Here is a 24,257-nt window from a genome sequence, read left to right as displayed (position 1 = left end):
TGAAGAGCAGAGTGGGCTGCCTATGAGATAGCAAGGAGGTGGCTACTCTCACACTCCTTCTGCTCAGCACCATATTGAGGCCTGGTCAAGGTAATAAGCAAGACAAAGAAATGAAATATGTATATATTGGGAAGGAAGAAATAATAATGCCTTCTGCATTGTTGATAACATGAGTGTCTACATGGAAAATATCAGAGGAATCAATAAGAAATCTATTAGAACGAATTCATTTAATCAAGTTCAGCAAAGTCACAGATTACTAGGTTAATGTACAAAATTCAATACATATTTGTTTGTTAGCAATGAACAATTGGAATCTGAAATCAAAATTTTAAACATGAGTAGCAGTTGTTCAAGTCCAGGTAGGATGGAGTGGTTTATGGTGGATGGAGTCTCTCACTAAGAACTAGAAAAGCAGGGCTGGGGCTGGGGCTGGGGCTAGGGCTGAGTGGTGGAGCACTTGCCAAGCATGTGTAAGGCACTGGGTTTGATCCTCGGCACCACATACAAAAATAAATAAAACAAGGGCATGCTGCCTTTCTACAACTACACACACACACACACAAAAAAAAAAAATTAAAAAAAAAAAAACTAGAAAATCCAGACATGGATACAGAAGGCATTTCTCCAAAGGCATCAGAAAGCTGCAGAAGCAATAAAGACTGACAGGGTTATGATTCAAAGAGGGAAGCCCACGGAGAGAAGAGCCGGCCATCTGCAGCCAGCGTTTGCCAAGTTTCTGTTCATGCTGGTTTAATGACCAACCAGAGATCAAGGGGCGTCTGATCATGAGAGAGCGTAGACCTGAGGGCTGGCCTTCCCTCCAAGTCTTGACAAGTTGGGAGGCAGAGAGGGTGTTCAAGAGCTCAGTGAAAGCCGAGTCGTGCTGGTCTCAGTGCTGAGGAGGGAGGGCTCCCGTGTTCCCAGCAAGCATGTGGCTTACTGTCCTCAGGACTGGGCCCTGGAAACAGGAGCCAACACAGCAGATGGCGAGCCAGCCCCCCACTTAGTGCCACTGAGGTCGGGCTTGCCACGCTGTCCCTTAGGAGCCAGAGAATAAGGATTTTAGCAGTAGTGGCCTCTGTCCACTGAACTCTGCTGTTGTGGGGCAAGAGCAGCATGGCCAGCGTGTGGACAGTGAAGCTCCGCTTCCAGGGCAGGCTGCCGGCCTGCGGCTGACCCTCCATCTGCAGTTCTGACACCCAGCATTCAGGGACCACAGTGCAGGAACCCAGGAGAGAAGGCAGGATGGGGACAGACCAGAGGTGGCAGACAAGAGCTGGGAAATCCCTTTGATCATCGTGTTTTGTTCAAATAGAGGAAACAGTGGAGAAAGTAGATTAATGGTAGAGAATCTCATCAAAGAATCTGAATCTGCACAGCACAGACATTTAAGAATCTCTGCAAACCCTGAGCTTCCTGCCGTGCAGATCCGAGCACCGGCAGGGAGAGAGCAGTTCATTCTGGCTGACAGGCCAAGTCGCAACTATCCTGCTCACAAGCACTTAGGAGGTGAAGCTGCTGTTGTGACCAAAAGTGGCCAGAAGCCATGTAATGCCTAACAGTGCTGGGAGGCCCTGGGGCCCCTGGAGAAAGAACCCAGCCTTGAGACTGTCTGCGAAGGCCACTCAGCCTCTGCGAGCCTGCTTTGTCCCATGTGCTCTTCAGTGTCACCCAGCAGGCTCTGCCTCCTCCACTGTGCCCCCTTGGAAAGAAGTTGGAGACAACACAAGGCCACCTTCACTGCCATGCCCAGGAGCAGAGGTAAAGGAGGAAAAACAAAGCAGAGGTAAGAATGAGGACGAGTTTGAAAACAGCTGCTGTTCGTCGAGGCTGGCACCTCATGCCCAGGGCATCCAGGCTGGGAAATGGACGTCTATGGCATACGGAGATTAAATGACATCAGAGGGAAACTGAGGAAAAGTTTGAAGAAATACCCCAGACCCATGGGTTGGTTTCCAAGACCACCAGGACAACGACACTGATGGCAGTTTGAAGCTGGACGGCTGAGGGCTCGCGAGCCCGGAGCTGGAGTCAGTGGAACATGCATTTGGTCCTGGAGATGAGGACGGAACTCACTTGATAACATTGGAGACGATGATGAAGACACTGATCTAAACTGAACTCAACACTTCACACTTCAAGTTTTCTGAACACTGTCCTGCAGTTTGAATTTTGGCCATAACCCTCAAAGAAGATTAAATCTTCATCAGCATGAATGTAATTTGTTAAGGCAGACTGATTTGCTTCTAAGACATTCGTTTCCTTAAAAACTGACAATGCTGAACTACCTTAAGTGAAATGCTAAGCCCACTTTGTTCTATTGATGTAATGGAGCTTATGGATTGAAGAGCACATCTATTTAAAAAAAGAGAGAAAAAAATAAGGCCTTGCCACTGTCTCTTCCAGGACACCGTGGCTTGCGATGGCAGTGTGTTCCCATTGTGGAGCCCTGCTCTTCCCGAGGAAGCATGGTGGTTCTTTGGAGAATCTCTGATTATTATTTGGATTGACAAGGTGTCAAGGTATCCCGCACAGCCCTGGGGAAGGGGAGGCAGGAGCTGTGCTGGCTGTGTGAGAATGCAGGTCTTTGTCCTTGGAGCCATGATGGCCACTGCAGGGCTGCAGCAGGAGCCATGGGGTCAGAGTTGTACTTTGAAACCTCCCTGGTGAGCCAGGCACAGGGTTGCACACCTGCAAACCCAGCAGTTTGGGAGGCTGAAGCAGGAGGATTGCAGTTTAGCAAAAGCAAGGCATGAAGCAACTCAGTGAGACCCTGTCTCGAAATATAATACAAAATAGGGCTGGGGTGTGGCTCAGTGGTGTGGTGGAGTGTCCCTGAATTCAAGCCCCATTACCCCGGGGGGAAAAAAAACATCAACTCACTGGCACGGAGGCTGGTAAGGATGAGCCAGGGGAATCAGGAAATCAGGTACGAGATCACTTCCTTATTCCAGGGTGGCAGATACAGCAAGAGTTGGACAGATTGGAGATTTAGGGGATCGAAGCTGGCAAGACGGTGGGTAGATGTTCTGGGCTAGAGGTTAGCGGAGGAAGGTGAAGGAAGAGGAAACAGGAGGAGGGCCCCCAGGTCCCGAGCTCATTAGCTGGCAATGCAGCAGGGCAGTAACCTGAGTGGAGAACTGGAAGAGGTCTGGCTGGGAACTGTCTGGGGGGCAGACGGAGCCATAGCCGGGGCTCAGCTGAGAGGGCAGGGCAGGAAGTGCAGAGGTGAAAGGCACCCTGGTCGACCCAGGGGAGTCAGGGTGAGGCTGCACCCATAGACCCCCAACCCAGCCCCATGATCTGGGTCCCTGGAGGGACAGGGAAGAGCCAGCCCCAGAACCACCTCCTGGTATCTGCATTGCTGCACCATGTCCCCTCAGGCTGTTCTCCCCTTAAGCCTCAGTTTCCTGGCATGAAAGTGGGGTCACCAAACAGCCTGAGGAGCGGTTGAGTAGCCTTGGCTCAGCACCAAGAATGTACAGTGCACTCTGGGTGCACTCCTAGTGGGTGTGAAGTGGAGTCTGTGGTTTTGAGTCAAATGTCCCTGATGACACACCTGAGCATCCTCCCTGGTGGGTCCTGTCTTCTTAAAGGAGGAAGAATCCTCCCTAGAATTCCAGTGTCTTCATTCCAGTGCTCACTTTGGGAAGGGCCTGGAAGATACCTCAGTGGCCACCCAGCTCACACCCTGCCTGCTTTTGAGGGGCTCGGACCCAAACCTCAGCTCCCCCACTGAGCTGCATCTCCAGCCATACATGCCCTCTGGGTCCCTGGAGGGACCCAGCCTGCTCCTGGGGACCTGGAAAGGTGGCAGGTCTGGGCTTAGCTTTTCACTTAAGATAGTTCAGCATTATCAGTTTTTAAGGAAATGAATGCCTTAGAGCTGGGAATGCTGTCCTGGCTCTCGTGGGTGCCTTCCGGCACTTGTCCTGAGCATTAGCTGGCTCTAGGACTCTCCATGGGGCCGATGTCTCTGGGCGGAGCAGGTGAGACGTGAGCACAGAGCTAACAGAGAGGGGAACGTGGCCACAGGAGTTCTGACACTTCAAAAACACCTGCCTCACATCCCTTCCTAGCCTGCTCCTGGAGACCTGGAAATGTGGCAGGTCAGGGAGCAGTCAGGGGCTCAGCAGGGCAGCACAGTGGTCAGAGCACCCTTGCCATGGGAGACTCCTCAGCCTGGGCTTGATGGGGGAAGCTGCAGAGGAGGCAGCAGGGCCAAAGAGCACCCTTGCCCGTTCCTCTGCTGCTGCTGGGCCTTGGTCGCAGGTAGAGGAGGCAGTGTGGTGTGGTGTGGTGACAGCAGCAACAGCAGGGTCAGCAATGGCTGTGCTGGGGAGCCACACTGGACCCCATCTGAAAGAGGAGGCTGGTCCTCTGGCCAGGACCAGCCACACAGCTCTTCCCGTCACTCTCAGGCAGCACTTCAGCCTTCCCAAGAACCCAGTAACCCCTGCCTTTTCGACAATTCCTACTCTGCCAGGCCGGTGCGCATGGTTGCTGCGTGCCAGGAAGGGACCAGTGGTGCCAACAGAGCTCTGCCCTCCACCCCATCACCTGCAACCTTGGAAACGCCCCTCCCAGCTCTGGACCTCTGCTTCCCTTCCAGTATTGAGAGGCTGATGCAGGGCCAGCCCCACCATCCTGGGCAGGCAGTGGCCTGGCTCCCTGGCTCCTGGCTGTGACAACCTCAGCCCTGTCTGCCTGCCAGAGCCACACTGGCCTGGGCTTCCACGCCGTCTCTGCAGGTAGCAGGGGGGACTTTTGCTCATTTGTTCCTATGTCTGTGTTGGCAGGCATGTGTCATGCTTCCTTACCAAGAGCACCAGGCGGTGATGCAGCTGGGGGGCCATCTAGGCCCCACGGGGCTCACAGCACAGTCCACACCACCCCCTTCAGATGCCCCAGCACGGCGTGGGCTTCAAGGCAGGCAGGAATCACTCAGGGACAGTCCTGACTGCCCCCAGGGTTTCTGAAACGCTGCTCGGGCAAGAGATGCAGCTCAGTGGGGGAGCTGAGTTTGGGTCCAAGCCCCTCAAAAGCAGGCCAGGTGTGAGCTGGGTGGCCACTGAGGCATCTTCCAGGCCCTTCCCAAAGTGAGCACTGGAATGAAGACACTGGAATTCTAGGGAGGAGTCTTCCTCCTTTAAGAAGACAGGACCCACCAGGGAGGATGCTCAGGTGTGTCATCAGGGACATTTGACTCAAAACCACAGATTCCACTTCACACCCACTATGAGAGCTAGAATTGAGACAAAATAAATAAACAAAAAGGGAAATTAAGTATTAGTAAGGATGTGGAGACACCGGAAGCCTCGTCCACTGCTGGAGGGAACGTTAAGTGGTGTGGCCACTGCACAAGATCGTTTCTCCAAGTCTTGAAAAAGCTGGAGGTGGTCATCATGTGAACCAGCAGTTCCAAATCCAGATGTCTACCCCAAACCCACCAGCTGGCACGTGAAGATCACACTGTCACAAGCACATGCAGTTTTAACATCACTTAGCATACAGGGTGAAGGCTCAGGGGACCCTCACTGTGCTGCCCAGTGAGAAGCCGGACATTGCAGGTAGTGCCATGTGGCCTTGTAGACAAAACATCTAGACAGGCAACTTCTCAGATAGGCGGTGGCCGGGCTAGGCTGGGCTGGGCTGGGATACGACCGCTCATGCTGTGGGGCTCCTCCAGGTTGATGGAAATGATGAGGACCAGATCGAGCTGGCGGCCATCCCTCACCATGAGTGCGCTAAGTGCCACGAGACTGGATGGAACTGCTAACTTCTTGCTGGTGATGTTTTGCTCCATTTAAAAGAAAAGTTGTCACAGGGCCGGGGCCCTTTGGAAACGTGAACAGGAGACTTCTGCAGGGTAAGCTCACAGGCCATCCCCAGACATTCTTTTTGCAGGTCCAGGCTAATCACTCCACTGCTCCGTGGCAGAACCGTAACTCACACTGTCTCCTCTTGGGCCCTAGGGGAATGTGTTACTCTTCCCTTCTGAAATGGCCAGCTTGAAGGGTGCACTTTCCAGAAGCAGAGTCCAGATTCCAGCCTGGTCCTACAAACCAAGTACACCTGCTCTGCACCTGCACTTGGCCACACAAGTCTGTGGCCTCCCACTTTGTCCCTGCTAACCACTGGCCGTAGCACCTGTCCCTCTGGGGCTGGTACCCCACAGCGCCTTTTTCTGGCTGTCCACCAGGTGGCAGTGTAGTGTTAAGCTCACCACCCCTCCCAGTCAGGGCCAGGGGCGGGCAGAGTGGCAGGACTGATGCCAGGTGAGGGGCCATGAGGCTAAAGCTGCGTCTCCCACCAAGCAAAGCCTATTCTAAAACCCAAATGCACTGATGCTGGGTCCCACACCTAGGCTGGAAGCCCCAGGGTGGGTCCCTTCCAGCACAAGCACCCTCGGGCTCTCCTCCTGGGACAACAGCCACTCAGAGAACCAGACCTGCCCCAACCACAAGGAAACACTTCCCTTGAAGGTGGCACTAAGGCCCTGTAGTAGCAAGCTTGTGTCCCTGCCGCAGCCTTGGCTTCTATGTTCCTGATGCAGAATCGAGAGCACAGGGTTTTCCTGTGGGAACTCTAGGAACCAAAGAAGGAAGGGAAATTACAACAGGGCTCTGGTGCTCTGAGTCCTGAGGCACAAAGGACTCTGTTGGCTCCTGCAGCCACAAGGAAAAATCTCCAAATCTGGGTGAGAACTAACAGCAGACTCCAGGGGCGAGCTGCCAAACCTTGCAGTATTCTTCTTTCAGCTGGCAGCAGAGAGACGTTTGCAAAGGTCACACCAAGTGGACCTCCCGTAACTTGAGGGTAAAATGTTGTCCGAATTCATTCAGAGGTGCTGTTTTCCCCCTGGGGTGGAATATGCTTTTCATCTGGACAGCTAGGGAACAGCTAAAGTTTTCCATGAACCTCTAAAAAGATCTCTCTTCCAGCTTTGTGAGGAGGAGGAGGAGCCTGCTGGGAAGTGACATTCTCAAGCTTAACACTCACACTCTTTTTCTCAAAATCTTACTGTTTCTGACCAGACATGCCAGGGACACCATCCCAGCTCTCTGCACTTCTCAGGGTATAGAGGCCCTGGCAGGAATCCACAGCCTCGGGAAACTGCTGGACCCTCACTAGAAATGGCACCTACCCCTCTCTGGGCCCCCATAGCTCCAGCATTAGTTTGGATGGAGATTGGCAGAGCATCCATGCAGGGACTTGGCCAGTGTCCCCAGCAGCCCTTGGGCAGCTGTCCCAGCTGTGCCTGCCTGCACACCCTTAGCACACTAGCTCCAGTCCCGAGGGCAGCCCTGTGGCCCAGTCTGCTGCGCTGGGGCCCCACTTTAAGCACATGAGCCTCCAGCCTGTTTCCTCAGGAGCATCTGGCCAGGTAAATACACTCCTTCCTCCTGCTGGTGCCCACCCCACTCACACTCCTGGGAGCTGGTGTTGTCTCTGCTCTGTAGCCCCCCCAAAATGGTCCCCCTTTCTTCAAGGCCCTTCAAGTACATTCTAGCATAAGCTGCAGAAGGGCAGCACTGTAGTGTGTCAAAGGCAAGAGACCCTCGTGTTTCCAGAACACCTGCACCCATGGGCTGAGTCTTTAGGGTCCCACAACCAGGGGAAGAATCCCACTGCCGTGTTTGACACTGAACAAATAAAGGCTGAGCTGCTGTCCAGTGTGTTCCTGTTGGAGCAGTCCAGTGTGTTGTCCATACGTGAGTGGACACATGTCCTACTCCCTATTCTAATCTGGAAGACCTCTTCTGGATGAGCTTTCTCAGGGAGCAAGAAGAAACTGTGTGGCTTTCAGGTTGGGTGAAGAAAGCATCAACTGCTGGGAAGAGGGAGATGGGAGACTCACAGCCCACCTGAGCACCGGTGCTACCCCTCCAGCGGGAACTGCCCATCTCGTCCCTGTCCTACCTCCAGGAGTGACATGCCTGGGCCGTGCCTGGCCCTACTGCACAATGACTGTGACAGGAAATGACAGGACAGACCAGACAGCCAGCAGTAGGCATGGGGTGCTTCTTGCACTTCACTGGAGTTACCCACACCATCTCTCCTCGTTTATCTGTAAACACAGGCCATATACAGGGGACATCCTGTGCTCTGTGTTGACTCTACTGAACTGCTCTAAGGGGACACCAGTCGACCGTCCAAATGTTTACTCACAGTGTGGTACAAGGGGGCAGTTGGATCTGTCTTCAAAAGTTCCCCCACCCTTTGGGTACTAAGGGGGTTTTAGGATCTGTTGCAAGAAGAAAAAGTCAGATTTTAGGGTTGAAGACAACATTTCAAAATCTGGCTTTAAATAAACATGGAATTAAAAAAAGAGAGCGAGTGAGCGAGCAAGGAGCCTCCGGCAGCCGAAATTAGAAGCAGCCAGCCCTGGGCAGGGAAGCCATCTGTGACTGTAAAGCAGCATGGAAATGTCTGGGCTCCTCACCCCGGCAGGAAAAGCTGGCGATGGCAGGTACAGCTCTGCTGTCTCCAGTGTGGAAGGACCCATGGGGACCCGCTCAGGACTTCTCCCAGGGTGTCCTCCAACTCCAGATTCTGAAGAGCAGAATCCCTTTCCCCACCCAGAAATATCTTCAACCACTTTTGAAGCACTGCAAGTCATTTGGGAGGCAGAGCAATCAGATGGCATCTGTCTCAGGGGACAAATGAAGGAATACAGGGGGTGTGAAGCCAAGTTCCTCTCTCATCTTTGCCCGGGGGCTGAGTGACCACCCAATCCTGAGGGCCCTGTGAGAAGCAGGTGCGCACAGCCAGCACACCCCATGCTGGGCAGCTGCTATCCTCTCAGCGTGCTCAGTCACAGAGGCGCTGACCCTGTTCAGTTTTCCTGCCCACCCAGTCACTGGGCAAAGCCAGCATGAGCTGGCTGCAGAGTCTCAGGTGCTCTGCACAGGGGTAAACTTCCCATCCAGACGGCACCAGGGCACCCACCTTCATTCCAAACCTGGCTGTGGTCCCAAAGCCTGGGCCGAGACCTAACCCTGCCATGCACTCCTCCCAACGCCTGGCCTGGCTCTACCCTCGTGGCCAAAGCAGCCAGTGCTGTTCCTCAGGCACGGCCTGTCCTTCCTCTGGACCTCGCCCTCCCTGCCTCACCTTGGCAGGCACAGGAGGGCCTGGCTGTAGAGGGCTCCATGGCAGGCCTATCACCTGCGGGAGTTATTTAAGTCTGCATTGTCACTTAATGCATTCTGATAGGTAAGTGGGTGACCGAGCTGGCAGACGCAGGATGACGCTGGGATGCAACAAGAGGAGCAGCAGCACCCTAGGAAGCTCGAGGCTCGTTCAAGCCCCTGTGCTCACCCCCACGCTGCCTCCCACGGCACCTGGAGTCACGCCGATGCGATGTGCAGGTTATATAAGGGGGCTGGTTGCTGGGGAACCTCTTCAAGCAACACCCCCCCACCAGGGCAGCAGGGCAGACTCCAGTAGGAGGCCACAGCTCCGTCCCCTCCACGCTCAGCAGAAAGGCCCTCTGCCCTCCCAGCCTGGCCTGTGTGGAGGCCGCAGCAAGCCTGGGTCGGAACTTTCCAGGCCATCTCTCTAGAAGAGCCTAAACTGGACCAAGCACAAAGGGCCCTAAAGAGCCCAGGAAGCCATGCCCATACCTTCCAGGCATGGAATCTCCCTGGAGACAGCCCTGCCCTGCATTTTCCTCCCAGTTGCACTCTGTGTCTCCATCCCAGAGGAGGTAACACCAGAGATCACTGGATGTGCTGAGCTGGATCTGCACCATCTATGGCCAGAAATGTGGCCCATGTTGTGGTCAGGGAGAAAAGCCCTGGAACCAAGTCAGGTCATGGACAGAAAACCTAAAATGTGGTCAGGAAGAAGGGTGGGAGGAGCTTACACCTGGAGGGTGGGAGGGAGGGGTCACCAGCTGGAACCACAGCTGGTGCCCTGTGACCTGAGGTCTTGTGAGCTGCAAGGCCAAGACCCTGAGGCCCCATGTACCTCCTGGACAGGACCCCTTTGCAGAGTGCTACCCCCAGGGTGCTGTCTGTCTAGCAGTACAGGACCACAGGGGCCACTGCTCCAACTTCTGATCACACAGTAAAAGAGAGGGGATGCAGGGTCTGGCAGCTTCCAGGGTGGAGTGCAGGCGAACTGGGGGCTTGTGTCCACACTGCTGCCTCCTTTTAGCAGGCTTAATCCCACACCAGTTTTATATTTGCACACTTACTGTAAAGTCTCCCTCACTGTCATGCAATAATGACCCATTAGGCTTAACTGAAATCCATAGCTTATTCAGATTTCTTTTACCTTGTGTCTTCTTTTTGTCCAGAATCCCTCATGACCTTTAGTTTTCCTGTCTCCTGGAGCCGCTGTGGGCCTGCAGTTTTGCAGACTTCCCTTGTCTCTGACAGTGGTGACAAGTTGAGGGCAGTGGTCATGGATTCTGTAGCCTGCCCTCTGATGGCATTTACCTGTTTTTCTCAGACTGGACAGGCACTTGGCGTTTAGGGAAGAAATGGAATAGGTAATGTGCCCTTTTTGTCATGTCACATGAAGGGTCCATGCTGTCACCGTGACTTCTTGCTGGTACTGCCCTTGTCACCTGGCAGTGACAGTGACATTGGATTCCTAGTCCATTGGGCTCCACCTCCCTGAGGCACCCTCACTTTTTAAAGGATAGCCTCTGACCCGACTCTCTGGGCAACAATTGAGTGTTCCTCATGTCCTGTCTAACCCTAACACACGGCGGGCTCACTAAGCTCTAGGTCCAGTTCTCCGGACTCTTCATGCCCCTCCATGGCCTGACTCCTCCCAACAGGGCTATGCAGCAGCCCCATCCTGCCATGCAGAGGAAATGGCTCCTGGAACTGACTCCTTGACCCTGTGTTGCACCCTAGGCCTGCCAACACCCTGTCTGACCCTGTCCTTCTTGCCCTGGCAGGCAATGGCCTAACACAGAAATGGGGCCCTGCCCTGCATGCTGGACAAAGCTGAATGTGCTGGAGGCAGCTGTGACAGCCCTGCTGCTGGCAGAGAACTCCCCACCCAGCCCAGTGTGTTCTTGCTGATTAAGTGGCTGGTCGGCGGGTCTGAAGAAGGCAGCCAACTGTCCTGTGGGTTCAGGAACCAGGAAAACAGTGCTCCCCACACAGTTCTGCCTAGTGACCTGGTCAAGGGACCTGTTGTGCAGGGAGGAAATGGGTAGCAAGGGTGGGGAGGATGTAGAGGAGGACCCTCCTGACTCTGTCCTGGAAACATGCAGACCAGCTCCTGTGTCTTCTGGCCTCTACTGCTCTCAAACTTTCTGGTTACTGATTACAAGTGCTCAATCCAGGGGTGAGAAAAGGGAGTAGTAAGTCTGACTGGGTGGACCCCTCCCTTGGAGAGAGACGAAGCTTCAGGCTGAGGAGCCAGTGTCCCCAGCGAGCCAGTCAGCATCCCTTCCCAGTCCCCTGTGATTTCCGCAAAGGACTACCCTCTCAGACCAAGCTCAGCTGAAGCTGGCTGGGCAGGTCAGCAGAAGATGGAGAAGAAAACAGGTTAAGGCTTCGATGGGTGGTCACTTCATAAAGGACCTTCTGTCGAGCAAAAACTCCCAATCACTGTGCTGCCTTGCCAGGGGAACAGCTTGCTTGAGATGCAAAGGCTGTCATCCTGCAATTAAATCTGAGACCCCCCTTCCTACGTGACGTTGAGATGAAGCCACTTACATAACACAACTAAAAATAAACTGGTGGAGACATGCACACTGACGCTCCCTGCCCCCAGCCCCTCTCCAGAGCTGCCCACCTGTGGTGCTGTTGACCTGGGGTCAGCAGCTAAAGCTTTGTGGGTCAGATTCAGGGTCCAAGGTTGCTCCTGCATCTGACTCTGCCTCAGTATGGTGCCAGTGCACACGGAAGGCCTGTTGCTGGTGCACAGGGCAGCAGACCTTCTAAGTCCAGAGCTGGGGGACTACAGAGCTCCATGGCTACAGTGCTCTTTGGGGACGCTCTGCCCAGAAGAGGATGGACAGTCACAAGAGAGAGGGAAAACCAGAAGCATGTGGATTCCTGTCTGTCTCTGCCCTCAGTGATTCTTGACAAGCTGCTCACTTGAAAAAAACTGCTCCCACCCCACCCCCCAAGAACCTGGGCTTATGTACTCCACCCCCAGCACAGTGCAGAAAGGCCCAGACCTGGGCCATGCAGTGGATCTGGGATAGTGTGTGGCTCTACGTCTCTGTGGGCCCAGACACCTCTCCTGAGGCTATTCCTCCTGAGAGGATACAGGAAGAGCAAAGCGTCTCCACCTTGACATTTGACATGGCTTCCTTTTGCTCATTGTGGACAGGGTGTGCTGATGGGTGAGATTCCACACATGGGCCAAAAGTTTCTAGCCATGCTGACTGCCAAATCTTTAGTAGAATAAGCAGATTCCTCAGCTGCCCGACACACTCTCAGAATCAGGAAAAAGGAACAAGGTGAGGTTTGTAAAGACCTTTGAGTGCCTCCCAAATTAAAAAGGGGTCGGGGCAAGGACAGCCTCCTAACCACTCCAAGCTGGTGGAGACACCCAGTCTGTCAGCCCACCTACCACTCGCAGGCCTGAGTTCTTACCTTGGTACACAACACCTCCACCTGGGCCACCCACACTGTGGGTGCATGTCCTTGGATGCTGGAGGTGCAGGACAGACAGAGGCAGGCCCTGATTGTCCTCCATGCCCAGGGAGTCCTGCCCCAAGCCTGTGAAGTGAAAGGTGAGATATGTGCTCATTCTCACTCTCTGCAGGGTTTCCATGGGCTCTCTTCTCACCACTGGCTTCTGTGCCAGCTGTCCAGACTCCTGCCCAGCTGCTAGATGAAGGGTACAGCCCAGGCCTGAGGATGCTGGAAGGCACGCTGGGTTCCAAGTTGGTCACTGAATGTGTTTTACCCCTGGAGAGGAGCAGGGTGGCCACAGGGGGAGCAAGCCCAGGACAGTAGTACTCCAGGAGCTTCCAGAAGGTGAAGTGGGCCAGGGCTATGGGAGCTCTTTTGGAAGGGCTCTCCTCTCTCTCCTGTCTTATGTCTCCTGGGAGCAGAAAGTGCATGAAAATTCTCCCCAGGTAGTGAGGAGACATCCCCGCCCCGTTTTTGCTGCCAGCCTCCATCTGTCATTCTGGTCCCAGACCCTCACTTTCCTTGGGTAAGCAGGGGTTCCTGCCTCTATTGGTCCCTGACCCAGTTCAGGTGGGCAAAGGTCAGTCCTAGGGCCCAGGTGTTAACATCAGTAGGATGTACATGCATTGCACCACGCTGGTCCACAGCCAGGTGAAAGAGGTGACGCTTGACACTTAGCAGTCTCAGGAGCCAATCAATACATGCCCTCATTTGTAAGATCCACTTTGAGCTGGTTTTCTGTAACAACCAAAAAAATCTAAGAAAATAAACACACAGGGATGGACCCTAAAACACTATAGTGACAGAGAAGAAAAGGGGAAGGTGGGGGCCCACAGCTGGAAGGAAAGACGCCAAGGGAGAGGAGGCAAGCTGTGGCCCTGTGCTCCTGAATCCCACTTCCCTTTTCTTCTTCCACCACGTGAAGCAGGGCAGTGCAGGGGGGCCTGCGGGAGTCCCTCGCTGTGTCTGAGAGTCTGACATCTGCCGTGTGAACCTCTGTCCTCTGGGTGCCTGTTCTTGTTGAAGGGATGAATGGGTGACCGCCTGTCCAAGAACAGGACGCTGGCAGAGGTGTCAGGCGTAATTAAAGGGGAGCGTGCTCTGCTGTTTTACAACGTAAGGCAAATAACTCCTCTATGTTCGTCTAATTTATGTAAATATTCCTCCAAAGGAATCGTACTAGGAACCCCGTGTGCCAACACGCCCGGTGGCCACCAGCAGCACCTCCCAGCGCCTTCCCTAAACCCCGGTCAGCTCCCAGCTCCCTCCCCAGAGCCCCCTCCTCCCTGCCTCCCGGATGCTCTCCCCCACCCCCTCCCCTCTCCGCAGAGGCCCCCAGGGTCCTCCCTCACCAGGGTCCTCCTGCCCAGACCGCCAGCCTCCAGAGTCCTACCTCCAACTGCCCCTGCGCCCGCCCACCCCAGGTCCTGCCCGAGAAACCCTCCCCAGGGTCCTCCCGGGGTCCCCTCCTCACAGAAGGCCGGCCGGGGTCACCGCCTGCCGCGCTGACTCACCCGCGGGCCCACGTTCTTGGCGCCCGGAGCTCGGCGCTCTCCTTCATCGCGCGCAGCCCGCGCCTCCGGCGAGGCGTCCGATGGCGGGACCCACTGCGGCGCCAGGCCGCGACCCCCTCTGGCCGGCCGCCCCGTGGAGTGCCGCCTCCACGCGCGCTCGCGCCGGCGCCCCCCGCGCGCCTCCCCCCACCTTCTGCTCCCTCTTCCTGCGCCGCCCCGCCCCCGCTCCCCGCCCCCAGCCCGGCTGTCGCCCGGGCCCCCTCAGGCTGCGCCGGGGCCCCAGCCCGTGCCGCGCCTCCGCCTCCTCCTCCGGATCGACACCACCATCGACCAATCGCCGCCTGGATCTGGTCACAGTGCCACGCCTCTGATCCCGCCTCCCGCCCCCATCTTTATAACTCACCAATGAGAAGGGCGGCGCAGGAGCGGGCCTAGCGGTTGCCTAGCAGCGACGGACGGGGCGGGGGTGGACGGCCGGGGGCGGTGATCCGGGAGCGGCGTGGGCGGGGCGCGTGGGCGGGGCCTGCGGCGGGGCGGGGTATGCGGTGTGTATAAATGCGGCGGCCGCCCGGCGCCGCGTTTTGTGGTTCGGGTCCGCGCGCTTCCTTGTTCTGCAGTTTCCGCGTCGTCGTTGTCGCCGCCTGCGCCTCCGCTCCGGTCTGTGGTGCAGCCGGGATCCAGAATAATGTCGCTGTCACGCTCGGAGGAGATGCACCGGCTTACAGAAAATGTCTACAAGGTGAGCCCCCAGCGCTGGGCTGTCCGTCCTGGTGCGCTCGGGCCCGACCAGGCGACCCCTGGGCAGAGTGGCTGGGGCCCTCGGAGGTCTTCCTGCGGGGCCTCCGCATGCTAGCGTGGTGAGCCCAGCTCTGGCTGGTCACAGGTGGCCGCGCCCGCCATAGACTCCTCCGCCCGCTGCTGCCCGCACCGCCCCCAGTCTCAGTCCATGGTGGGTATCCCCACCCCGACGGCGCGGCTCGGCCCCCGCGCACCCCTCGGTGCGCCTGCCTGGCGTCCTGGGGGACGGAGCAGCGCCTGGCCCTGGGAGCCCTCGCAACCGGTCCCGGCCACTGTAGACCGGAGTGGAGCGTGGGGCTAGGGGGCAGCGTGGGGGCCGCGTGGGGGCCGCGTGGGAGCCGTAGGCCTCCGCGGCGTGTTGCCCTGCGCCTGATTGGTGCGGTGGCACAGTGGGACTCTTCCCGGCGCGGTTAGCCAGTCTTTGGGCACTTCTCAACAGGCTTTCCCTTTCTACAACTCCTTCCCCGTGTTCATGGACGTGGCCCGAGGTGGGAGGTCGAGCGCGGGTAGGTTGGATGGGTGGACAGATAATCCATCATCTTATGTAACCGCGGAGGGAGAAGACTAATTGTGTAGGAGGCTGACGCGCCCGCCTTTGCTTGTGATATGTGTTAAGAGTCGCATTCACATCTTCATCTGTGAAAATGACAGTTTCCCATCTAAGAACAGCAGAGCCCCTAGAAGCCTCCTCTCCACCCCTTTCCCAGTCATGTTTGTGCCTTGTGTGCACATGGACAGGCCCTTGGTTTTCTGTTTCTCCAGCGTGGTTCTCACAGGCAAGGCTCCCACCCCCAACATCTCAGCTCTGGGCTCTCAATGGCACCAGTCCCACTGCAGTTCCCCGGGGCATTTTCTCAAGAGAAAATCCCTGTCCTGGCTGGTCCATGGCGGACTTCTTACAAAAACGTGCTTTATTTCAAAACTGTGTCTGAAGGTTAAGTGAAAGGTTGGCGATTAGAGTAGCTGGTATTTGCGTGCAGTGGCTGGTTCATGGCCGCTGAATGGGATTGCGACCCGCTCTCACAGCAACAGTTTCTAATTGTATTAACCAGCCATGGCTGTGCCTTCTTAGCCAGTGGCCTGTGAAACCCTCTTAACTTGTTCTCTCTGGCTGCCGATAGCCAGATGGAGGCTTCTGGGGTGGCCCCTTTGGTTTCAGCTGGAGTCCAGGGACAGATTATACTTTAATGCAGCTTTTAATAAAGGCTTTAAAGTTGCAGTTACATGGGTCTGGAGGAATCCTGGGCGGGTGGGGGGGAGGGCTAAAGCAGCTCTGAAGCCATGTTTAGAGTTGCTGGTAAACAGGATTCAGAACAGCCTTTAGGGTTTTATGTTTGGGATCATGTAGAATCTGTGGCATATGTTTCTGGCCTTGTCCCTCTGTAGAAGCGCATGCTGTGAAGGGAGGGAGGTTTATTAAATTATTAGTCATTAGTTCCATTACAGTTTGCTCATTATTGCAGGAGGTAGAAGAGAATTGCTGGCCAGTCTTTTTTCCTCGCTTCTATGCTGAAACCATTAAACAGGAACTTTAATGTTGAGATTCAGGAGGGTGCATGGTTTGGCTTTGCTCTGGCTTTGGATCCTGTGGGAGATCCATGGTCATCCTTAATAGTATTGGTCACTGGAGCAGACAGTCTGCAGATAACAGCTCTGTGGCTTTACCCATGTGCAGCTATAATTCATCTGGACATCTGAAGTGAGAACTGTCACAGTGGCAGAAAAACTGACAAAACTAGGGGCCCCTCTGGCTGTAGCCCAGCAGGTTTGGGTTCACAATAAGCACACAAGTTCTGTGTGTTGCATTTGGTGGGCTAGTGGTTGGTGTTTCTTGAGCGCGGAGGTGGTGATGAGATCTCAATAGAATTTTGTGTGTTGGATACAAACAGGCTGCAGGTGTCTGAGAGGCTGTTCCTCTTGGGGGCTTCTGCCCCAGTGACCAGCTCTACTGCCGCTGCACAGTATCAGGTTTGGTTTTGTACGTAGGTGGTTCTCACTACCCTCTGGGGCTGACTTCCGAGTCTTCCAGTCCTGTGCTCTATAACTTTTCTGTGTTTTGGGGGAGCCCATAGTGCCATGACAGTACTAGTGCAGGTTGGGCATGTTGGCATGTTGGCCAGGTAGAAACCCAGCCCACATAGAGGCACTGTCAGGAGACAGCTGAAGCCACCCATATGCTGCTCTGGGCCGGTTGGGCCGGTCCAGGCACCAAAGGGCTCTGTGCTCTCCTGGGACACGCTGACTCTGGCTCCTGTTGAAGCTGGTCCTGGTCCTGACCTGGCGCTTGCAGAAGTGCTGGCAGTGCCTCTTGGAAAGGCCAAGCTATGGCTCTGCTCAGGGTCACTGCGATGCAGCTCAGCTGGTTGCCGTGGCCCTCTCGCTGCCTCAGCTGCGGTTCTAAGTGGTGTCTACCTGGGCAAAGAAGGCTTGTCCTTGGCCCTGCTGATTAAAAATTGAGAATAAAATGTACAGTTTTGATTTTCTCCTGGAAGAATCCGTAACACAGACTTTGACCTCTTTCCTGGTGGCTTAGTTCCCTTGGGAGCCATGTCCTCGGGGAATTTCATGGAAGATGAAGGGGAGGAAAAACAAGACAGCTTCCTGAGGTCCACTGGGAACTCCCCCTCAGAGCCTTGGGCCCTGCAGAGAACAAGAGAGTGAAGAGAAGAAGGCCCCTCCCTCTTTGTCACAGGAGGCAGAGCCCAGGGCCAGGCCTGAGAGCCTCTGGATCTAGGAACAGCATGCTGGGGCAGGGGTGGAGAGTCTGCTGCCACTGGATGACTGGTGCACCATTCAGAATTCAGGGAGCCTGATACCTAAGGGCCTTCCCTCAAGTGGGGTGCTCAAAGTGTCCCTGCATGCATAAGGGGGTTTCTTTAGCACCTGGCTATCACTCCCGGTAGGGCCAGGAAAGATGGTCAGATTCTTGTGTTCTCATAGTCTTGTGTTTCAGGAGAAGCAGGGGGTGACCTGTGACTCTTGAGGGTGAGAGTTCCAGCACCTTCTCTAGGGATAGTGCTGTCTGCCTTCTCTGATGTGGCAGGGTGGGGGAGAAGCTTAGCATGGGCAAGTCCCTAGGTGCTGTTGTTGATGGTGTGTGGTGCCAGAGCCTTGGGTTAGCATGGTTGGGCTGGTCACCAGAGGCCATCTGATTGTTCTCCTCACCCTGTAGCTGTTGGTAGGAAGCTGGCCTGGCTGTGTTGCAGCTGACCTATGAAGATAGCAGGTGCCAGAGGGTTCCTGGAGCTGGTGTGATTGGCCAGTACTGGCACAGGCAATCAGCAGAAAGGAATCCACTTGCCCAGCTCATCCCACCCACTTTTTCAGGTGGGTGTTTTAGGGAGCTGTGGGCAGCATGGGGCCCCTGGGACTCTGCAACTGATTCAGACCCCAGTGGGGTCTGTCCCCTTTTTTTAAGCATTGCAGGCCCCGGAAGAGGTGGTGAAGTGACAGGTACTGATTTGATAGTGGAGCTCTGATGTGTGTGCATGTGCACACATGAGCATATGTGTACACATGTATGTGGTGCTATGTGTGTATTTTAGAGGCACTTTGGGGCCAGCCCCTGGGATACCATCATTAGTAGGATGGCCGTCTGGACAGCCTGCACTTCTCTTCCCTCCAGCACCTGTCACCACGTGTTGCCTGCCATATCACCAGCATTTGAGCTATGGCCGTTTGGATCCGTCCCCTTTGTGGAGCAGCCAGGGCAGCAAAGGCTGCTTCTCCCAGCTGACCAGCCTCTATAGCCCTTGTCCCCACGCCATGTCCTATAGGTGTTGACTCTGGCTCACAGGCACTCGGTCTCTGATGTGCTGGTGGATGTGCCTGGGTGGTTACTGGGCCGCTGGGGCTGTGGAGAATAGTCATCTGCAACATCTGGCCTGGGTTGGGGGAGTGCTTTGCCTGTGTTTACTGTCCCAGTGGCTTTTGCCTCGAGTGAGTGACTTGTTGGGGAGTTCAGCTTAATCAGTGGGGCTGACTGGCCTTGATGTTCAAGGTCAGAATGAAAGCTGGTATTCTGGGCTTTCATGGGGCACCGTTGGCAGGGAGAGGTGGGTGCTTTGGAAGCTATGTTCTTGTTGTTGGACTGAAGCTTCCATAGGTCCAGGCCCTGCGGGCTGGGCCTTGCCCCACAATGCCAGGCAGCCAGATCTGGCAGGAAAGGCTGGTAAGCGACCTGACTGCTGAGGAGCATGAGGAGGCCCACTGGGACCCAGATCACCCTTCGCTCTGGTGGTGGCTTGGGCCCCGCTCAGGGAGTACTCACAGTGTCACTGCAGGAACAGTGGGAAGGGGCAGGTCTGGCCTGTACCATGTGTCCCCTCTCAGCTTCATGTTGCTCTCTCCCCTTTGGCTACCCTTGAGTGGCATTGCCTGTGGCTGTCATTTGTGAGGTGGAGACACCCAGGCAATGGTTGGGTATGGGGGAGCCCCAGCCCTGGCTCACTGGTGGCTGGCTCTGTCTTCTCTCTCAGCTGGCCTGCTGGGCCAGGACCTGCCTGTGCTGCCCGGCCGTCACAGCAGTCTCCTTGAGGCCTCATCGTGGAGAAGCCTGTGCTCCCTGGAAGGCTTGCACTTAGGGCGGCAGAGTGGCTGTCAGCCTCCCCCGCACAGCGCTGCGCTGCGATCCGCTGCCTGCGCCTGGAGTAATTACAGCCGGGCGTGGACCGAGCTGGCACCTTCCTCCAGCCTCCTGCCACCCCTCAGTTCTGAGTCATTCCTGGCTTCTGATTGTGCCTGTACAGCTGCAAGATGACTGGAGGGGCCTCCACAGTGGAGGTAGGGGAGGGGGACAGGCACAGCTGCACCCCTGAGCTGTGCCCAGTGGCCCTAGCAGCAGGTCCTCAAGGAGTAGCCTGGGTGTCCCAGGCTTTTCACATGGAGTCCATCTCCTGCTACGTAGTGTATCCCTGAGACCCATGTTTGCAAATTGAGGACCCACTTGGCTTGGTGCCCAGGGGTTCACTGATGCCGAGGGCCTGGCAGAGACCAGTCAGTACTTGGGGGTGAGGGAGTTCCATGTTCCATAGGGAGATCTCTGGAGAGGTCATACTGGAATCACTATCTACCTTTGGTGGGGGTCTGCTCTCTCCAGCTGTCAAGAGCAGTGGCTCAGCTGTGCTCAGCTCCCTGGACATGGTGGCCCACGTGCAAGGTTGGCCAAAGCAGGTTAAGATATTAATGGGAAACACTTTGCCCTGCTGTGGCCTGGGGGCTTTTGTGATTCATCCTTTGTCAGGCAGACCAGAAAGCTCAAGTGGGTCGAGAGTGGCCAGGGCGGCATGGAGAGGGTGGGAAGAGGCCTGAGCCTATTCCTGCCCTTTAGAGCACAAGTCACTGGTGTCCAGTGATTCACCTTGGGAACCTGGAGCAGGCTGAGGTTCTGTGTGGCCACCACCCCAGGGAGCAGGAGCCTTTACTTCTTTTTTTTTTAAGAGAGAGAGAATTTATTTATTTGTTTTTTAGTTCTCGGCGGACACAACATCCTTGTTTGTATGTGGTGCTGAGGATCGAACCCCGGGCCGCACGCATGCCAGGCGAGCGCGCTACCGCTTGAGCCACATCCCCAGCCCAGGAGCCTTTACTTCTGCTGAGGAGTGGTTGCTGCCTGATGTCCCTTGCCAGCTCCCTGAGGACCCTGTCTCCTCAGTTCCTCCCTCTGACCCACCTTGCAGGAGCCACCTCTGCCCTGCTCCAGATTGGGTTGTGAGCTGAGCCCTGGGAAAGCCTGCCTGGTCCTCACTCTTCCTGCAGGGGCCGCTAGAAGAAACCTTGCCCACCTTTTTCCCCCTGTTCCCTGACTGTGTGACCTTGGCTGAATCTCACTGCTGGGCCATAGGATGACTCGGGGGTCCCTGGAGGCCACAGGGCCTGGTGAAGCCATCTTCATGTCCTCTCCTGTACAAGGTCAGTCCCATCCTGTCTCATGGGGCATGGGTGTGAGTTGTGCAGGCCAAGATGAAAGAGCCTGGAGACAAAGACCCCAGTGCCTCCAAGGCCCACTTAGTGCTTTCTTCTTGCTTAGAATTTTTATTTAATACTTGCAGAAATAGACCCTTCAGAATTATTTGGGGGCTGGGCTGTAGCGCAGTGGTAGAATGCTTGCCCAGCATGTGCAAGACCCTGGGTTCTATCACTAGTACTACCAAAAAAAAAATGTTTAGAAAAAATTTTTAAAACAATGGGTAGGGTTCTGCCAAAACTATTTTGCATTTGGAGTCAGAGCCTTCTGAGCTACATTTTATCTGAGGGCTGTCGGCAACTGGGAGTCCCTAACACTACCCGAGTCCATTGGAGTAGTTGGTGGAAAATGCCCTGAGTTCTCTTCCAAGCCTCTGGAAGCCAGTTCTGCTATTCTTGTCCCTGGCATTTTCTTGATGAGCTAAAGGTGTTCAGCTAACAGTAGACCTTCTCTTTCTACAGGTGGTCCTTCAGCCTTTGTGGACTGAAAGGTCCAATAATGCCAGGGAACGGACACCTGTCCCGGTGACCACCCACAGGTCTCACTGCTGCTGGTGATAGTGTTAAGATGTAGGGATTGTAACATGCAGGGATGGTATAGGTGTCTGCTGTGAACTATCCGCATTCTGACATTGGGGTGGGGTGGGATGTTGAGGGCAGACGGTGCCCACCTTGGGAGCTGGAGTTCTGTTCAGAAGAACATTGTCTTGCTGGAGCCACATGTGGTCAGGGTGGAGTTGCCCGTAGCAGGCGGAGGAGCCCTGTTCCTTCCAGATGGGGCTTTTATCCTACAGGGTGTGGTGGAGGCAGAGATGGACTGGATCCCTCCACATACCTGGCTCTTTTCTGCCTATGGTAGGGGCCTGCTGACCTCCTTTGTCCTGGATGACTATCTTTGGTAAAAGGCCTACCGTCCACTGCTCCCATCCATCAGTGCCCATGGAAGGTCTATCCTATTCTTGGACTGGGGGTCTGGGGCCTTGATGTTCCTTGGAGTGGTGGTGGTAGGAGGATTGGAGCCCTGACTGGGGTCAGACCAGAGGCAGGAGTCCCAGTCCCACCCAGGGAGGAGACTGTGAAGTCGGGCACCTGGGCCTGGACCAAGTTACCGCCCTCTCAGGCTGGCTCTGTGTTGAGGAGGCAGAACGTCATCGGGAAAGGCTGGACTGTGCAGTCTGCAGGCTATCTCAGAGGGTCTCCCTGCTGCTCACTCCAGGCCTAGCACGTGGCTTCAGTTATCTTCACACCTGCTTCATGAAGGGTCCTGGGGACCTGTGTGGGAGCCTCCCACATGAAGTAGCATCTCCACACTGGTCAGCTGATAGGTGGCTGAGCCAGGATTTGAACCAGGCTGGACTCTAGGCTCTGGCTCCCTGGGTGCCAGTTCCATCCTGTGCTGCAGCAGCCCCTGGCATTTCAGGCAAGATGGTTCGCTCCTGTGCCACTGTTTCTCACCAGCAGTTGAGGGAGAGGATAGAATATTTTCTGGTACATAGAGTTTTGGGTCAGTTGTGGCCAGGGCTATCAGCATGTGTCATGGAAAGTTCTTCAGAGAACAGTCAGTAGAGGTGGGGACAGCCATCCCATTCCTGGGTGCAGAGGGTCCTGTGTGCTGTGTGTGGCAGCAACTCTTGAGCCTTGACCCGAGGTCAGTGTGGGGACAGACCATCCCATAGCCTTCCAGGGCTGCCTTCTGGTTTGCTCATTAGTAGTTGCTTTCCAGCAGTGATCCTGACCCTGTAGAACCTGGCCAGTTCTCTCGTGGGGAGGACAGCTCAGTGAGTGGCCTTGGCTGTCCTCATAGCTAAGCAGTCACCAGGACCCTTGTGTAATCAGTGGTGACGGGAGGACTGATTGTGGGGCCTCTCCACAATGGGGGGATGACCCAGTGACAGTCATCTCAGGCTGCAGAACCCAGCCCCAAACTGATGGCTAAAACAGTAGTTTGTCCCCTTAGTCCCCAAGGCCCGAGCCTGAGCTCAGGTGTGGCCAGGCTGCTTCCTCCTGAGGCTTCTCTCCTTGGCTTGCAGACAGATGTCTCCTCCTGGGTCCTCATGTGTGTTTGTGTCCTAACCTTAAGGTAACCAATAGATTAGCTTAGAGGCCGCCCTGGTGACTCTTGATCGCTCTGAAGACTCTGTCTCCAGCCAGGAACTGACACAGGCCTGTAATCCCAACAGCTGAGGAAGGAGGATCATAAATTTGAGGCCAGCCTATCTCCAGGTACTGTCACTCAGGTGCTGGGGTTAGGGCTTCAGCACAAGTTTTGGGAGGGACACAGTTCATCCCATCCCACCCTCTGACCCACTGTGGAGGTACACTGAGCTGATCTGGTGTAGGAGGGTTGTCCTAGGTGCTGTCTGCCTTAATGGTGGTGACCTGTCTACTGATCCTATTTCAAATCCCTTCCAACTTCGATTACATTGTAGTCCCATCTTATGGAAGTGGGGTTCCAGTGCCCATGCTGTGATATCATCGTACAGCACTCAACCTGGGAGCATGGCTTCAACTTGAGGTTATCCACAAAGTGGTTTGAGTGTGCACCTCCCCAGTACAGGCAGAACTCCCAGGGGTGAAATCTGTGACCCAGGCCAGTGTGGCTGGACCCTGGGGGAGGGGGTCTGCGAGGCTTGCTGGGGTCCTGTTCCCATGGGGGTTGGGGCGGTCAGGCTGTGCTTCTCAGACAGGAAGGTCATGGCCAGGCTGTTTGGTCCCATATCTGGCCCCTGCTTCCCTGTGGCTACTGGAGTGATGGATGTTGTCCAGTTCCTGTGGAGGTTGCTCTTGAAGTAGGGCAGGATTTAGAGGCCTGTCTTCCACCCTCACTCACCTGGTACCCACCAGCTGAACCCCTCAGCCTGTGCCTACATTGGATTTCCTTGTGTGGGGCCTGACTCAGGTGACAGCCCTTCAGGGCCCTGGGTGTGGCTTTTCCTTTAGGTACCTCCCCTGAGGACCTCATGCATGAGAGGTCGGACTGGAACCTGAGAGGTATAGACCCCTGGAAAAAACTGGGTGCAGGAGTGTAGGTGTCAAAGCCCTCTGAAAGGAAAGTAGGCACTCGGGAGCTTTGGGGGCCTCAAGTCTGAATGCCTGCGTGACACCCATGGTGGACCTTCTGCAGGGGTCTGTGGACAGGCCCTGCTGGAGAGTTTTCCAGAATTGAGTCTCCTGTGGTTTTCATCCCGGACTCTGCTGCACCCTCGGGTGGTCTCTCTCCTAGGCTTCCCAGACCCAGCTGGTGGGGGCAGCCAGGGACGACAGGAGGAGGACCTGTCCTGGACCTCTGCTGATAAGAGTTCACCTTGCTTCCGACTGTTACGTCTGGGCACCTGGCCAGAGACGTGGGGAGCTTCTTTAT

General features: G+C 55.5%; 1 protein-coding gene and 1 long non-coding RNA gene across 7 annotated transcripts in view; one reads left to right on the top strand and one right to left on the bottom strand.

The window, feature by feature from the left end:
- Positions 1-211: 211 nt before the first annotated feature.
- Positions 212-14,228, bottom strand: LOC124105933 (uncharacterized). Its single transcript, XR_009228523.1, has 2 exons — positions 14,135-14,228; positions 212-13,631 (listed from the first exon to the last, which is right to left on the bottom strand). It is a non-coding gene; the product is annotated as an uncharacterized LOC124105933 (long non-coding RNA).
- Positions 14,229-14,702: 474 nt separating this feature from the next.
- Baiap2 (BAR/IMD domain containing adaptor protein 2) overlaps positions 14,703-24,257 on the top strand; it is a 65,423-nt gene continuing 55,868 nt past the window's right edge. For all 6 annotated transcript variants that reach the window (XR_006855915.2, XR_009228522.1, XR_006855913.2 and 3 more), the window contains exon 1: positions 14,703-14,873. Coding sequence is in view for 3 of the 6 variants with exons in the window: in XM_046463347.2 (XP_046319303.1) it covers positions 14,820-14,873 (54 nt within the window). In the remaining 3 variants the exon portion in view is untranslated. The remainder of the gene's footprint in view (positions 14,874-24,257) is intronic.

The sequence above is a fragment of the Marmota monax genome, unplaced genomic scaffold (assembly GCF_021218885.2).
Source record: "Marmota monax isolate L192 unplaced genomic scaffold, Marmota_monax_Labrador192_F-V1.1 WCK01_AAM20220418_F8-fsc00220, whole genome shotgun sequence".
NCBI classification, from domain to species: domain Eukaryota; kingdom Metazoa; phylum Chordata; class Mammalia; order Rodentia; family Sciuridae; genus Marmota; species Marmota monax.
Note: the sequence above shows the minus strand (reverse complement) of the source record. Positions and strands in the feature narration are given on the sequence as shown.